Below are 18061 nucleotides of genomic sequence, written 5' to 3' on the forward strand. Positions count from 1 at the left end.
TCTCCTTAACCTTGGGAATCATTTCTTCTTGAAAGCAATTCAAATTACCATGAAACATTTGTAGCTGACGGAGGCCTAACTAACTCAAGATGAGTTACTCGTAACTCCCTACAACTTCGTAAGAAATTACGGAGAATTAAAATGGGGAACAGGTGAGAGACTATCAACTCAAAGGTGACTTACAGTCATTTTATAGAAGAAAAACGTGAACCAATCATTCAGGAAATCGTAGAAAATCAAGTACAGATGTTGTGTGGCAAAGTCGATGACAATAAAGGATACATTTTTGAGTCTCCTGGTGCTTTTCTCTTTGTTCTTCATTCTGAGTAATGCAAGTTTCCACATAATAAGGATCTACTACAGTACGGATGACATTTTATGGCAACTGAGTTTATTTCACAAGTTGATACTGGTTTGGGGTTAGACTATTCTCAGTCAACTTCCTTCGTAACCAAATCATACTATCTTACTCATTCAGAATGAGGCTCTCAAAGCAAAACTGGAAACTGCATCTTCAGAATGTCTCCATCTGTGGGGTGGCCAGTTGGCTCCATGGTTAGAGCATCGTGCTGGTTCCAATCCTTGGTAACCAAGGTCGCTGGTTCGATTCCCACATGGACCAGTTAGCTACACCCTCCACAACTAGGTTGAAAACAATGGCTGGAGCTTGGAGCTGAGCCCCCAGTGGGCGGCCGGCCAGTTGGTTCAGTGGTTAGAGCGCAGTGCTCATAACACCAAGGTTGCCAGTTCGATTCCCACATGGGTCAGTGAGCTGTACCCTCCATAACTAGTAGATTGAAGAGAACAATTTGACTTGGAGCTGAGCTGCGCATCCCACAACTAGATTGGAAACTGTTACTTGACAGGGAGTTGATGGGTCCTGGAAAAAACACTGTTCCCCAATTATAAAAAAAAAAAATTTGTTTTAAAAAGTGTTTTTAAAAAAAGATATCTATACCTTGTTGAAGAAAATCAATCTTAAACAGGAGTTATTATCTATGAAAGGAGTACAAAAGTCATGTGAAAAAGTAGAGAATAAAAAGAGTGGAGATAAAAATTATTAAACCTCAAAATTCATAGTCACGAATGTGGTAGAAAAGAGTGAAGCAGAACACAGTAAATTCTGGGATATTGAAGACTGAGCAAGACAGGATGTAGTAGAAAAAAATTTTTAAATCTATTTTTACAGGTTAATTCATTGATTTTTAACACACCTTAATTCATTTTGCTGCAAATTACGTTTTCGATATGCATAGTGTATGTGATTCTTCTACTCCCCTTAATGGCAGTTGTTTTATTTTTTATTTTTTTAGATTTTCTGGAACTAAGGTGCTATTTGCTTCTCCTTTTAAATATTTCAGTTCCCATCATTATTGTCACTCAGTTGATGTTTGAGATTTGTTCTTTCTGGATAATCATTTGATTTTTAAGACCAATTGATATAAAACGAGACTATTAGGAAATAAAGAAAATAAAATGCACCATATTCTTAGATTATTAAGTCATATTGTTCAATTTTTAAAATTTAAAATTGATTCTCTTATTGGAATTGTTAGATGAGATGATTCAAAATATTTTCCTGATTCAGATTTATTTTATTCCGTATTGATGATAAATATTTTAAACTTCAGCTTTTTTCACATTTAAATTGCCATCCAAATCATTGACTTAAAACTAAAGAATACAAATAGACTGTAATTATTCAGTTTATAATTATTTTTAAAATGTATCCTTTCCGTTGGCTTTAGGAACCAGCAGCATCTCAAAAAAACGTACACCCGTTAAATGACCATGTTGGCGCTTACATAAGTGACATGGAACTCAGATTTAAACGTCTGGAATCTGAACTCTTCAAAGTGAAAACTTCTTGTAAAATAGAATTGGAAGAATGTAAACACCTCTACCTAGAGGAATTAAAACTTAGATCATCATTGGAAAACAAACTAAACAAGTAAGTCCAAAGTCAGAGAAAATCAATCGAGCTCATTAATTTGCCTCTAAAGTATAATTTTTATCCAGGCAGATTCCTGAGATTGATAGGAAATGAAAGCTTACTAAATAGTATAATTTTGGAAAATGATGTTAGTGAATAAATTACTTTTAAAATGTTAGTTAGTTCAGGACATTTGCATCTCTCTCCATTTTTGGTTTTACATGATTGTATTTTTCCTTCTCGCGGTTTTCATAGAGTTAATCTGATCTACCAGTCTTTAAGCAAAGTGTTTTTGAAGCTTTATGATTTAGACAACGCTATTTATTATAAAATTTCTTGTCAGAATTCCCCTAAATAGTTTTTAATGAGGTAACTTTATTATAAGATAACAACTTAAACCCAAAGGGTTAAGTACTCCGCATATTCTGGCACTTGGTACATGTACTGTCTCCATTGTGCTCTGTGTTATTATCTCTAGAGGTCGCTTTCAGACAAGCTCTTCTTTCTAGTCTTTCTGATGTCCACAAAGGCATATATGTGAAATATAGCAGAGGGTTAACAACGTAGGGGTGAGGGTAGTATAACCCAAGAAGTGGCTAAAAAGATAAGGTGGTGAGCCTGAGGGGGTGTGTGGAAGACAGAAAGCGCAGAGCCCACGCCCAGCGCCTTGGTCACAGTGTTATATTATAAGCTACAGGCCTGCTGAGCGGTTTCGGTTCAGTCGGATCACCCACCAGGCTCCCTCCTTCTCCCCCAGAGGCTGCTGTTCTACATGACACCTCAGTCCTCAGGGTAATGAGGGCGTTACCCAAGGGCGGGGACAGCAAAGGCTTGAAAATATCTTGGTGGGATTTTTTTTTTAATTAATTTTATTGGGGTGACAATTGTTAGTAAATTTACATAGATTTCAGGTGTACAATTCTGTATTACATCGTCTATAAATCCCATTGCGTGTTCACCACCCAGAGTCAGTTCTCCTTCCATCACCATATATTTGATCCCCTTTACCCTCATCACCCACCCCCCACCCCCTTACCCTCTGGTAACCACTAAATTATTGTCTGTGTCTATGAGTTTTTGTTTCTCATTTGTTTGTCTTGTTCTTTTTGGTTTATATACCACATATCAGTGAAATCATAGGGTTCTCTGCTTTTTCTGTCTGACTTATTTCACTTAGCATTATTCTCTCGAGATCCATCCATGTTGTCACAAATGCTCCTATATCATCTTTCCTTAACGCCGAATAGTATTCCATTGTGTATATGTACCACAACTTCTTTACCCATTCATCTATCAAAGGACATTTTGGTTGTTTCCATGTCTTGGCCACCGTAAACAAAGCTGCAATGAACATTGGAGTACACGTGCCTCTATAGAGAAATGCTTTTATATTTTTGGGGTAGAAACCCAGGAGAGCGATTGCTGGGTCATATGGTAATTCTATTCGTAATTTCTTGAGGAACCTCCACACTGCCTTCCATAGCGGCTGCACCAGTCTGCATTCCCACCAACAGTGTATGAGAGTTCCTTTTTCTCCACAGCCTCTCCAACACTTGTTACTATTTGTTTTGTTGATGAAAGCCATTCTGACTGGGGTGAGGTGATATCTCATTGTGGTTTTCATTTGCATTTCTCTGATGATTAGCGATGTTGAGCATTTTTTCATATGTCTATTTGCCATTTGTATATCCTCTTTGGAAAAATGTCTCTTCAGGTCCTCTGTCCATTTTTCAATTGGGTTGTTTGTTTTTTTGTTGTTGAGTTTCATGAGTTCCTTGTATATTTTGGATATTAGCCCCTTATCAGAGGAACTGTTTGCGAAAATCTTCTCCCATTCAGTTGGTTGCCTCATTATTTTGTCAATAGTTTATTTTGCTGTGCAGAAGCTTTTCAGTTTCATATAATCCCATTTGTTTATTTTAGTTTTTACTTCCATTGCCTTTGGAGTCAAATTCATAAAATGCTCTTTGAACCCAAGGTCCATAAGTTTAGTACCTATGTTTTCTTCAATGCAGTTTATTGTGTCAGGTCTTATGCTTAAGTCTTTGATCCATTTTGAATTAATTTTGGTACATGGTGACAGATAGCAGTCCAGTTTCATTCTTTTGCACGTAGCTATCCAATTCTGCCAGCACCATTTATTGAAGAGGCTGTCTTTTCTCCATTGTATGTTTTTAGCTTCTTTGTCAAAAATTATCTGTCCATATTTATGTGGTTTTATTTCTGGGTTCTCAATTCTATTCCATTGGTCTATGTGTCTGTTTTTCCGCCAATACCAAGCTGTTTTGATTATTGTAGCCCTGTAGTACAAGGAAAAATCAGGGAGTGTGATACCTCCAGTATTGTTCTTTTTTTTTAATATTGCTATGGCTATTCGGGGTCTTTTGTGGTTCCAAACAAATCTGATGATTTTTTGTTCTATTTCTTTAAAAAATGCCATTGGGATTTTAATGGGGATTGCATTAAATCTGTATATGGCTTTGGGTAATATGGCCATTTTAACTATGTTGATTCTTCCAATCCATGAGCACGGAATGTCTTTCCATTTCTTTGTGTCTTCTTCAATTTCTTTCAAAAATGTCTTATAGTTTTCAGCATATAAATCCTTCACATCCTTGGTTAAGTTTATTCCTAGGTATTTTATTCTTTTTGCTGCAATTGCAAAAGGAATTGTTTTTTTCTATCTCTTTTTCTGAGATTTCATTGTTGGTATATAAGAAAGCAATGGACTTTTGTACGTTGATTTTGTAGCCAGCAACTTTACTGTATTCATTGATTGTTTCTAATAGCTTTTCGGTGGAGTCTTTAGGGTTTTCTATATATAGCATCATGTCATCTGCAAAGAGTGACAATTTAACTTCTTCATTCCCAATTTGGATGCCTTTTATTTCTTTCTCTTGCCTGATAGCTCTGGCGAGGACTTCCAACACTATGTTGAAAAGCAGAGGTGATAGGGGACATCCTTGTCGTGTTCCTGAACGTAGAGCAAAGGGCTTCAGCTTTTCACCATTAATTATGAGATTAGCTGAGGGCTTGTCGTATATGGCCTTTATTATGTTGAGGTATTTTCCTTCTATACCAATTTTAGTAAGTGTTTTAATCATAAATGGATGTTGTATCTTATCAAATGCTTTTTCTGCATCAATTGATAGAATCATATGATTTTTGTCCTTTATTTTGTTTATGTGATGTATCACATTGATGGATTTGCGAATGTTGAACCATCCTTGTGCCCCGGGGATGAACCCCACTTGGTCGTGATGAATAATCTTTTTAATGCATTGTTGTATTCGATTTCCTAGAATTTTGTTTAGCATTTTAGCATCTGTATTCATCAGAGATATAGGTCTGTAGTTTTCTTTTTTTGTGTTGTCCTTACCAGGTTTTGGTATCAGGGTAATGTTGGCCTCATAAAATGAGTTAGGGAGTACTGACTCTTCTTCAATTTTTTGGAAGAGTTTGAGCAGGATTGGTATTAGATCCTCTTTGAAGGTTTGGTAGAATTCACTGGTGAAGCCATCTGGTCCAGGACTTTTGATTTTGGGAAGGTTTTTGATGACTGATTCAATTTCGTTACTGGTGATCGGCCTGTTAAGATTTTCCAGTTCTTCATGATTCAGCCTTGGAAGGCTATATGTTTCTAAGAACTTGTCCATTTCTTCTAAGTTATTAAATTTGGTGGCATATAGTCCTTCATAGTATTCTTGGATAATCCTTTGTATTTCTGTGGTGTCCGCGATAACTTCCCCTTTTTCACTTCTGATTTTGTTAATTAGTGTCTTCTCTCTTTTTATCTTAGTGAGTCTAGCCAAGGGTTTGTCGATTTTGTTAATCTTTTCAAAGAACCAGCTTTTTGTCACATTAATTTTTTCTATTGTCTTTTTGTTCTCTATTTCATTTAGTTCTGCTCTGATTTTTGTTATTTCCTTTCTTCTGCTGACCTTGGGTTTCGCTTGTTCTTCTTTTTCTAGTTTTTTAAGGTGTAACATGAGGTTATTTATTTGGGATTTTTCTTGTTTCTTGAGATAGGCCTGTAATGATATAAATTTCCCTCTTAAAACTGCTTTCGCGGCATCCCAAAAATTTTGGTAGGATGTATTTTCATTGTCATTTGTTTCTATGTATCTTTTGAGCTCTCCTCTAATTTCTTCTTTGACCCAGTCGTTCTTTAATAGTATGTTGTTTAATCTCCATGTATTTGTGTTTTTTCCTGCTTTCTTTTTGCAGTTGATATCCAATTTCAAAGCTTTGTGATCAGAGAATATGCTTGGTATGATTTCAATCTTCTTAAATTTGCTGAGGCTGATTTTGTGTCCCAATATATGGTCTATCCTTCAGAATGTTCCATGTACCCTAGAAAAGAATGTATAGTCTGATGTTTTAGGATGAAGTGCTCTATATATGTCAATGATGTTCAATTCATCTAATGTGTCATTTAGGGCTGCGATTTCGTTATTTATCTTCTGTTTGGATGATCTATCCATAGCTGTCAATGATGTATTTAAGTCCCCTAGTATAATTGTGTTTCGGTCAATTTCTCCCTTTAGTTCTGTTAGTAGTTGCTTGGTATATTTCGGTGCTCCCTGATTGGGGGCATAAATATTGATGACTGTTATGTCTTCTTGTTGTATAGTCCCCTTTACCATTATGAAATGTCCATCTTTGTCTCTTGTTATCTTTTTCACCCTGAAGTCTGTTTCATCGGAAATCATTATGGCTACACCTGATTTTCTCTGGGTACCATTTGCTTGGCGTGTCAATTTCCACCCTTTCACTTTGAGTCTATGCTTGTCCTTGTAGCTGAGATGTGTCTCTTGTAGGCAGCATATGGTTGGGTTTAGTTTTTTGATCCAATCTGCTACTCTGTGTCTCTTTATTGGTGAGTTCAGTCCATTTACATTTAGGGTGATTATTGATATGTGAGGATTTCGTGTCATTCTGTCTTTAGTTTTCTGGTAAGGCTGTGTCTCCATTGTTTCTTTGCCTTTTTGTTGTTGTCTGTTATTTCTGTGTGGTGGTATTCTATGATGTTTCCCTCTGTTTCTTCTTTTATTACAGTATATATTTCAGATTGGATGTTTTTTGAGTGGTTACCCTTGAGTTTATGTAAAAGAAAGTTTGATATTTAGAGTATTCCAGTTTCTTCAGTACGCTTACTTTCTCTATTCCCATATTCCAGTTCAGGCCTTTACGCTCCCCCTTTTTATGTTTCGGTTGCCACAAGTTGTCCCTGTTGATGGTGGTCTAATAGCCTCCTTTAGTATTTCTTGTAGTGCAGGTTGTGTATTAGAAAATTCCCTCAGCTTCTGGATGTCTGGAAAGGTCTTTATTCCTCCTTCATATCTAAAAGAGATCTTTGCTGGATATATTATTCTTGGCTCATGATTTCTCTCTTTCAATAGTTTGAATATTTGGTTCCATTCCCTCCTAGCTTGTAGAGTTTCTGCTGAAAAATCTGATGATAATCTAATGGGCTTTCCTTTGTAAGTTACCGTCTTCTTTTCCCTGGCTGCCTTGAGGATTCTTTCTTTGTCATTGATTTTAGACAGCTTCAATACAATGTGCCTTGGTGAAGGCCTGTTGGGATTGAGGTAATTGGGTGTTCTATTTGCTTCTTGGATTCGAGGATCCAGTTCTGTCCACAACTTTGGGAAGTTCTCATCGACGATTTGTTTGAATATATTCTCTGTTCCCTTCCCTCTTTCTTCTCCTTCTGGTATGCCCATTATTCTTATATTGCTCTTTCTGATGGAGTCAGAAAGTTCTTGTAGAGTTCTTTCATTTCTTTTAAGTCTCAAGTCTCTTTCTTCTTCCCTCTGTGTAAATTCCAGGTTCCTATCTTCGATGTCACTGATTCTTTCCTCCATCTGGTCAACTCTACTACCTAAGCTGGATATTTTATTGTTAATTTCTTCTATTGAGTTCTTAATCTCCAGAAATTCTATTTGGTTCTTTTTCAAGATTTCAATCTCTTTTGTAAAATGTTCATGGTGTTCTTTGATTGTGTTTCTGAGTTCATTAAACTGCCTTTCTGTGTTTTCTTGCATCTCGTTCAGTTTTTTCAGAATTGCGATCTTGAATTCTCTGTCATTTAAATCACAAAGGTCCGTATCTCTAAGTTCCTTTTCTGGAGACTTTTCATTTTCTTTCTGAGCTATCTTGTTGCCTTGGTTATTCATGGCAATCACTGATTTACTATTTCTCTTCCTAGACATCTACAGGAGTGGCTTCTGCAACAGGTTGATAGGTATGCGAAGAGCTTTTGGAGTTCCAAAGCTCTTTGTGCACCAGATTCAGAGCCCGTTTGTTTCAGCAGTTCTGTTTACTCCCGCAGGGATCCGCCCAGATAGGTGGGGCCAGGGGCGGGGTGAGTTGTGAGAGGTGGCCCAGAGCAATGGCGGCGACCACCACCACAGCCAGTCCTGCTTCCACAGCTCCCTCCCCTTTGCCAGAACTAGTTGAGCTGCGAATCTGTGTCTGCGGTCCACAGTTCTCAGAGCAGCAAATATTCTGTCCTTTGATCCGACACTGCTACTTTATCGCTTCTAGCACCGGGCAGGTGGGGGCGGGGCGAGCTCTGGGAGGGTAAGGAGGGGGCGTCTAGTCTCCGTGCCTAAGGCTTCCGTTCTCCGCTCGGCAGTGAGGGCTTAAACCACCGATTTCAGCCCTCTTCCCTCAGTCTTTGCTCCGAGGTCTGCCGTGATCGTTGGGTTCAGCGGTTTTGTATGCTGCCCCCTCGGCCCTGTGGGCCGTAAGCGGAGCCCTAGCAGTCCGAGTCCTTCCCTCTCCCACAGCTGCGGTAGTTCCGGGAGCAGCGGGCTCCGAGCACTGAGCTAGGTCTGCGTCCTGCGCCCGTGCGGCTTCGTCTCCGCACTTCTCCTCTCCCTCCTCCCCCGCTCGCGCGATTCACCCACCTGGAGGTGAATTCAGTAGTCGGCCTCTTCGTCTTGCCTGTCTGCTGTGCAAGGAGTCCTTTGTGGAGTTATTGTTGTCCGATTCGTTGTAAATTCCAGGGGAGCGTTACAGAGGCTCACCTCACGCCGCCATTTTTTTTTATCTCCCCCGGGATTTCTAAAAAATTCTAAACTCGTTTGCTATGTATGTCTCATGGCAATCCTCAAGAATCTTATTGGTTCAGCCATTGCAGAAGGCAGCAAGTATTATCTGTGAAGCCGTGGATGTCACTGATAGCCCTTTTCCTCCCCTCCCTACTTTGAATTTCTTCTTAGTCTGGCATCCCCATAGAAACATATGTGCTTGTTTAGGATAATTTGAAACCTATCCTTGTGCATGGTAGGTCTGCCCTGACGCATTTTCAATGTTAAAATGCTGTTTAATGGGGGCCGGCCGGGTGGTGCAGGTGGTTAGAGCTCTATGCTCCTAACTCCGAAGGCTGCTGGTTCGATTCCCACATGGGCCAGTGGGCTCTCAAAAACCAAAAAAAAAAAAAAATAAAAAAAAATTAAAAAAAAATGCTGTTTAATGGGAAATTTCTTTTACTATTTATTATGGCAACTTGAAAAAAATGCAAGTCATTCAGGAAAAATAAAATACTAAGCCTTTGTTCTTACAATCTTCACAGTGCTAATGACACGCTGGCAGAGATGAGAGCCCAGCTTCTCATGAAGACACCACGGAACACTTTACTCAGCCGCGCTCCTGGGAGGCCTGTCCTGCTGCCACCTTGTATTGGAAGGATAAGTGATGGGTTCCTACCTCGAGGAAATCTCGCTCCAAGAGAACAGTCGGTGATTCCTAGGTCAACCCCACAGACTTCTAATAATAATGACACGTTCACCTACTTCATGAAGGTTAGTTATATTATCTTCTTTCCTTTGGGTTTCAGATGTCCGATACAATTCTTGTTCTTAACTTGGTGAGATTCTCAGTTGTTTCATTGACTAATGCACACAATGTGAAAGGCATAATTATGTGTGTTAATGTAGGAAGGAGACAGAAATTTTACAATCTTTTGTAAGTCCCTGCATCTCCCATGTTTTAAGAGCTACCTGTCATTAACTGTTCAATAAATGTAATTAACTGACACATTTTAAATTTCTGGAAAAGCTGCTTTTCAATTAGATTTTACAAATGAAATGTTATTGCCTAACAACGAATGGTATGCTTTGAGATGCTTTGGCTTACTTCTGCATTGGTTTTAATTTGGCGATGGTTTATAACAATTTTAGTTTTCCTACAGCCCAGTTTTGCCACCCCTAAGCGTAAGTGAATGATTGACATTCACTAACTATATGTTGATGTTTCTTATTTCCATGAAACCGAGGTAAATCCTTGTTATGAATTCTGCAAACTTGTAACACTGAAAAGATTAATTTGTTCTTTCTAAGTTAAAAGTTGTTCTCTTTGTACATAATAGTACATCCTTAATTTCTATTTTACTTATAGCATTTTTTATTTTGATGAGTTAAAATGTTTTGCTTAAAAAGTAATAATAAAATAAAATATCTTGCTAAGCAACAGTACATTTTCTAAAGAGGTAAATTGAGCAAATATTTGAATTTTTAAAATGAAGTTCACTTATATCTGTACATCTTTTTTTTTAAATGGAGATTTAAGGAGATTAAAAAGAAATAGAAGTTGTAGCTCTAGAATTTTTTTTAATTAGTTTCAGGTGCACAAGACAAGGTAATACTTAGACGTTCATCATTTATTGCCCTCACACTGTGAACCCCTCCTCCCCCATTTCCCCTTCCACTATCCCTCCGACCTTGCACCGAGCCTTCACATTATATATATAAAATTATAGTTGGCATTCATTATTGTTCAGCTTTGGGCGTACAGTAGTACATTGATCAAGCATCTACATCTTCCCTGAGGTGGTCTCCCAGATGGGACCTGTGTCCATCAGATACCCTACAAAATCTTTACAACATTATTGATTACGTTCCCGAAATTATTTTTCAAAAACCCTGAGGCCATTTTGTGGTTACCGACTGTTTTCTAATCCCCTCACCGTCCCCCTTATCCCCCCCCCATCTAACAACCCTCAGCTTTTTCCTCTTTGTCCCCAGAACTGTTTCTGATTAGTTCATTCACTGATTCTTTTCTTTACATTCCGCATATAAGTGAGATCATATGGTACTTGTCTTTCTCTTTCTGACTTATTTCGCTTAACATAATGTTCTCTAGATCCATCCATGTTGTTGCAAATGGTAAGATTTCTTTTTTCTTTATGGCTGCGTAATACTCCAATATCTGTACATTTTGGCATCACTTGAATAATTGATGACTGAGGTGGCAATGATATGGCATCTTTAATAGCAACTTGTTTTCTTTGTGTAATATTGTTATTAAAATGTCCATTTTTAATCTCATTTCTTAAGTTCTTCATTCAGCTCCAGGATTTCTGTTTGGACCTTTTTTATAGTTTTCATATCTTAGATAAAGTACTCCTTCTGTTCGTTAATTTTACTCCTGAATTCGTTGAACTGCCTTGTGAGTTTTCTTGTATCTCATTGAGATTCTTCATGACTGCTGTTTTGAAATCTCGGTCACAGAGATCACAATCTTCATGACTTTGACTTGGTTTCTGGAGAAGTGTCATCTTCTCTCAGTGTTACCATGTCACCTTGGTTGTTCATGCTGCTGGATAGCTTGTTCTTCTGCAGGCTCATTTGAAGTAGTGAACACTTTCTTATTTACGTACATTTTGATTCGAGCAATTCAGCAGCTAGATAATTAGACGTCTCTGTTTTGTTTTTCAGTAGCTGATGCAATAGCACAGTTTCTGTTGTCTCTCACTGGTGCTACTTGAGCCTGGGGGGTCCAGGTGTGGGGGCTTAGCTGTGAGTGTGGGAGTGCTGGCCTGGGTGACCAGGGTGATGGGTGTTGCCGCTGTATCCAGATCACCAGGGAGTCTGGGCACCAGCACCGTGGGAGGGAACAGGAGAAGGGGGTGGTCAGGGAGAGCCTGTCTTGAGTCCACTGAGCCCACCTGGTTCCCCGTGGCCCTGGTAGCACTGTGCTGTGGGTGGAGGCTGGAGAAGTATTTCTGCTGCTGCTACTGGTCTCTGGTGGTGCCAGCACTGCTCTTCCTTCCTTCCTTCCTTCCTTCCTTCCTTCCTTCCTTCCTTCCTTCCTTCCTTCCTTCCTTCCTTCCTTCTTTCCTTCCTTCCTTCCTTCCTTCCTTTCTTTCGTAACAGCTTCAAGGAGATGTAATGAACATAGCATGCAGTTCACTCATTTAAAGTATGCAGTGCAGTGGCTTTTAGTGTATTCAAAGCTTTATGCAGTCATCATCACAATCAGTTTTACAACATTTTCATCACCCTGGAAACTATCTGTGTACTGTTAGCCTTCACCGTGTGCCAGTCTGCCCTTCCCACTCTTCCTAGCCCTAGGGAACCACTAGTGAACTCTCTGCTCCATATTGTGGTTTTGATGTATTTTCTGATGACTAATGATGCTGAGCTATCTTTTCACTTGCTTATTGTCCATTTGTATAACTTCTTTGAAGAACTGATGATTCAATTCCATTGCCCATTAAAATTGATTCGTCTTTTTCTTGTTGAATTGTAAGAATTCTTTATATATCCTAGATACAAATCGATTATCAGATATAGGATTTTCAAATATTTCTCCCTCTCATTAGCTTGCCTTTTCAGTTTTTCAATGGTGTCCTTTAAAGCATAGAGTTTTTTTTTTTATTTTAATGAAGTCCAGTTATCTACTTTTGTTTGGTACTGTCATATCTAAGACACAATTGCCAACTCCAGTCATGAAGACATGAAGCTTCTTCAAAGCTTTTATAGTTTTGGTTTTTACCTTTTGAAATAATTTTATATATGGTATGATGTAGAGGTTTAATTTTTCTTTTGCATGTGGATATCCAGTAGAACCAGTATCGTTAGTTCAAAAGACTGTTCATGCCCAACTGGATTTTTCGGCACCCTTGTCAAAAATCACTTGACTATATATATGAGGGTTAATTTTTGGATCATCTTTTCCAATTTATTGGTCTATAGATCTGTCCTTACACCATTACCAAATCAAATGTTATGAGAACGCTTCCCCAGTCATCTTGCATATTACCAGATGCCTTATGGAATAATAAAATGTCAATGTAGGTGAATATCTTTAATTCCACTTCTATGGAGATGTTTTGCTTCTGGATGGAGCCTGTGGCCCGCAGACCTTGGTGACCTTATGACATGATGGGATATTAGGCTTACAAAGTCGACTCATTCCTTTTGTTTTCTTCATTCAAAACATTAATCTTTAACCCAGTGCCTCCCTTTCACTCCCATTTCCATCAAATGTCGGTAATAGGATCTGATACTTGGTGGACAACTTTCTTCATTTTGTCTATCTCCTAATCCATAGCCTCTTCCATAGATTTCACTGTCTAGGAAGGAGAAGATGAAACTTGGACCATCTGCTTTCCTCTTTAGAAATCTCTCTAATCCATCATCTTGCAATTGAAAAGTAGATTCTGTTTGACCCGGTTCTTTTCTGAAACACTGGTGCCAGTCTTGTTCTTGGCATAGATCCCACATTCTCAGAAACACATTGAGATGCATAGTTGTACCTTTAGCTTCATATATAATTAATGGAATAAATATTTCACCCATCCAAAGAAAACATTTCAAGAGTACAGCTGTTAAAAATTAGGAAGTAATTAATCAATCAGAAACAAGTAAAAGATTTGTTTGGGGCAGACAGCAGGAAGACCTACACCTGAACACCCAGCTCGCATTGTGGCCCGAGCCTCCCCACAACACGGGGCTGGATTCCAAGGTTCAGATCCTCAGAGACATAACCAACAGGAGTTGTGTTGTCCTTTGTGAAGGAGTCTTGGAATTCACAAGGAATGTCTTTCAACATATTCTGTTCATTAGGAGCCAGTCACTAATGTTGACCCATATTCTAGTGGTTTTATGCAATGAATATTTCAAAATTTACGGACACATTTAAAAACCACCTTGATCTGTCCACTGGCCACAATTCTTTACATTCCCCCCACATGGAAAATACACTCATCCCTACACAATACTCGCCACAGGTCTCAATTTAATGGCATCAGGCTCAGGTTCGAATCTAAGATTTCACCATCTTAGTCTGGTGCAAATGGGGGTGAAGGGCCTGGGTTTTGGTTTCTAGGATAAAGCTCCTTGAGGACAATTCCTTTCAATATGAAAACATGAGAAAGGAAGAGACAAGTTATCTACCACCCACACACCCAACATTCTGCTCGACTGCTGAAGTTTCCCCTGCAGAAATAGAAAGTGGAAGGCACGTTAGTCCATAGCAATTCTGAAATACAGCCTGATGTGTGCTGTCCGTTCTTTGATTAGGACTTAGTCCTAATCATGCCAATGCTTCTCCATGGCCCTTGGCTGTCCCCTGTGAGCTCTTTGTTCTGTACTTTTCATAAGAAATGACCTGTGCTTGCAGCTCTTCCCTCAGCGTCATTCCTCCACCCAAATGTCTAAGACCCACAGGCCTCCTCTATTTTTCACTCTCTTGGTTTTTATTAGTCCAAGGTAACAAGGTGGTTTTTTGCTACTTGACTATCCTAAAAACTTGGAGTTGCGTGAGAGTTTATTGGGGTTCGTGCCATTAGAAAAGCCACCGTCATACATCGTTTTGAGATAAGCTCTTGGGCTTCCTGTAGCTGTTGTAGGACCATGCCTATAAAATTCTTTTCCTCTTAAGAGCCTTCCAGGAATTTAAGGCCCCACCTTAACTCTTTCGAAGTCTTGAGGAAGGCTTTACAGTCTTGTCCTCATCCGTAGATCATGTCTTCCTGGGAGCACAGCGAATTTGATCTTCACTCAGAAGCCATTTCTTTATTTTAGCATGATTTTACAACAGGGCATGTGGGAGAGGCTGTAATGGGAAACACATTTGAACACAATAAGTCCTGGTTCCTTTACAGTTCACAGTCTTTCGTTAGCTCATGTATCTCATGGATTTTACTTGGTTACTTCACAGCAAAAGTCCCCTTTCATCCGCATTTCAGACTCATTTTCTTCACTAGCTGAGAAGTCTTTGTGGCCAGCCTCTTTAGGGGCCCGCAAGCCCCCAATAACCGTCTCTTGGAGGCTCTTGTGGGTGTCGTTCTCATTCTTCTCCACATCCTTTCGGGTTCCACCTACCTCCTGGTGGAAAGGCACTCCTACAGGTTTTAGATTGCTTTTCTTTGTGGCTCACACCATTTTGAATATCAGTATCAATGCCAGTTGTTCATTGCTGCTCAAGAAACCAACTCAAAAGCTAGTGGCTCAAAACAGCATCTGTTTTGTTCACCAGTAATGCAGTTGAGTGAAGCTCAGTGAGACTAGCTCATTTCTGTTCCACTTGGCATCAGCTGCGTTGCCATGAAGCTGCGAATGAGAATCATCTAAAGGCTGTTACACACACGTGTAGCAGTTGAAGCGGGGTTTTGGCCGGGACGCCCACTGGGGCCGTCTCAGCGCGAACATCTGTAGGAGGCCTCACTGTGTGTCCTGGGCTTCTTCATCTGCACAACATGGTGGCTGGGTTCTCAGGGCGAGCTTCCCGAGAGAAAGTCAGATGGAACCTATATCACATTTTCTGCCGCAGGCATAGCATTCTCACAGCAGTTCTGCCCTATTCCATGCACTAGAATCCAGTTACTTCCTAAGGCCAGCACATATTAAAAGGGAGGGAATTTCATGGAGAAATGTCAAGAATTTGTAGCCATGTTTTAAAAACACTACATCTATCCAATCACCTCATCTTACAAAATAAGCATTGTATCTACAGGAAAGTAGTTCTACCCAACTCAGTATCACTGAAATTCCAGCAGATTTGTTGTTGTTATTATTGCTGTTTAGGATGTTCTTGTATATTGTGGAAAGAGAGGATTACAAGATAGCATTATCAAATTAAGACACTTTTTTGTTGTTGAAAAAAATGTAGCGATCATCTCACTAAACATCACAGTGTGAGATGTGATTTCTCCTTAACCTTGGGAATCATTTCTTCTTGAAAGCAATTCAAATTACCATGAAACATTTGTAGCTGACGGAGACCTAACTATCTCAAGATGAGTTACTCGTAACTCCCTACAACTTCGTAAGAAATTATGGACAGTTAAAATGGGGAACAGGTGAGAGACTATCAACTCAGAGGTGACTTACAGTGATTTTATAGAAGAAAAACATGAACCAATCATTCAGGAAATCGTAGAAAATCAAGTACAGATGTTGTGTGGCAAAGTTGATGACAATAAAGGATACATTTTTGAGTCTCCTGGTGCTTTTCTCTTTGTTCTCCATTCTGAGTAATTCAAGTTTCCACATTCCAAGGATCTACTATAGTATGGATGACATTTTATGGCAACTGAGTTTATTTCACAAGTTGATACTGGTTTGGGGTTAGACTATTCTCAGTCAACTTCCTTCGTAACCAAATCATACTATCTTACTCATTCAGAATGATGCTCTCAAAGCAAAACTGGAAACTGCATCTTCAGAATGTCTCCATCTGTGGGGTGGCCAGTTGGCTCCATGGTTAGAGCATCGTGCTGGTTACAATCCTCGGTAACGAAGGTCGATGGTTCGATTCCCACATGGACCAGTTTTCTACACCCTCCACAACTAGGTTGAAAACAATGGCTGGAGCTTGGAGCTGAGCCCCCAGTGGGCGGCCGGCCAGTTGGTACAGTGGTTAGAGCTCAGTGCTCATAACACCAAGGTTGCCGGTTCGATTCCCGCATGGGTCAGTGAGCTGTACCCTCCATAACTAGTAGATTGAAGAGAACAATTTGACTTGGAGCTGAGCTGCGCATCCCACAACTAGATTGGAAACTGTTACTTGACAGGGAGCTGATGGGTCCTGGAAAAAACAGTGTTCCCCAGTTATAAAAAAAAAATTTGTTTTAAAAAGTTTTTTTATAAAAAGGTATCTATAGCTTATTGAAGAAAATCAATCTTAAACAAGAGTTATTATCTATGAAAGGAGTACAAAAGTCATGTGAAAAAGTGAGAATAAAAAGAGTGGAGATAAAAATTATTAAACCTCAAAATTCATATAGTCACGAATGTGGTAGAAAAGAGTGAAGCAGAACACAGTAAATTCTGGGATATTGAAGACTGAGCAAGACAGGATGTAGTAGAAAAAAATTTTTAAATCTATTTTTACAGGTTAATTCATTAATTTTTAACACGCCTTAATTCATTTTGCTGCAAATTACGTTTTCAATATGCATAGTGTATGTGATTCTTCTACTCCCCTTAATGGCAGTTGTTTTTATTTTATTTTTTTTAGATTTCTGGAACAAAGGTGGTATTTGCTTCTCCTTTTTAATATTTCAGTTCCCATCATTATTGTCACTCAGTTGATGTTTGAGATTTGTTCTTTCTGAAAAATTGTTTGATTTTTAAGACCAATTGATATAAAACGAGACTATTAGGAAATAAAGAAAATAAAATGCACCATATTCTTAGATTATTAAGTCATATTGTTCAATTTTTAAAATTTAAAATTGATTCTCTTATTGGAATAGTTAGATGAGATGATTCAAAATATTTTCCTGATTCAGATTTATTTCATTGTGTATTGATGGTAAATATTTTAAACTTCAGCTTTTTTTACATTTAAATTGCCGTCCAAATCATTGACTTAAAACTAAAGAATACAAATAGACTGTAATTATTCAGTTTATAATTATTTTTAAAATGTATCCTTTCTGTTGGCTTTAGGAACAAGCAGCATCTGAAAAAAACGTACACCCGTTAAATGACCATGATGGCGCTTCCCTAAGTGACATGGAACTCAGAATTAAACGTCTGGAATCTGAACTCTCCAAAGTGGAAACTTCTCGTAAAATAGAATTGGAAGAATGTAAACACCTCTACCTAGAGGAATTAAAACTTATCACATTATTGGAAAACAAACTAAACAAGTAAGTCCAAACAAATTCAGAGAAAATCAATCGAGCTCATTAATTTGCCTCTAAAGTATAATTTTTATCCAGGCAGATTCCCGAGATTGATAGGAAATGAAAGCTTACTAAATAGTATAATTTTGGAAAATGATGTTAGTGAATAAATTACTTTTAAAATGTTAGTTAGTTCAGGACATTTGCATCTCTCTCCATTTTTGGTTTTACATGATTGTATTTTTCCTTCTCGCGGTTTT

The 18061-nt window shown here is 38.6% G+C and overlaps 1 protein-coding gene across 1 annotated transcript in view; it reads left to right on the plus strand.

Annotated features, from left to right (window-relative positions):
- The window catches only part of LOC308502944 (uncharacterized protein), a 171627-nt gene that overhangs the window by 116315 nt on the left and 37251 nt on the right, over positions 1 to 18061 (plus strand). The window contains exons 33-35 of the mRNA XM_081080747.1: positions 1749 to 1951; positions 9516 to 9744; positions 17623 to 17825. Of these exons, the coding sequence (XP_080936873.1) occupies positions 1749 to 1951; positions 9516 to 9744; positions 17623 to 17825 (635 nt within the window). The remainder of the gene's footprint in view (positions 1 to 1748; positions 1952 to 9515; positions 9745 to 17622; positions 17826 to 18061) is intronic.

The sequence above is a fragment of the Rhinolophus hipposideros genome (genome assembly GCF_964194185.1).
Source record: "Rhinolophus hipposideros genome assembly, contig: SUPER_9_unloc_1, whole genome shotgun sequence".
Lineage (NCBI taxonomy): Eukaryota > Metazoa > Chordata > Mammalia > Chiroptera > Rhinolophidae > Rhinolophus > Rhinolophus hipposideros.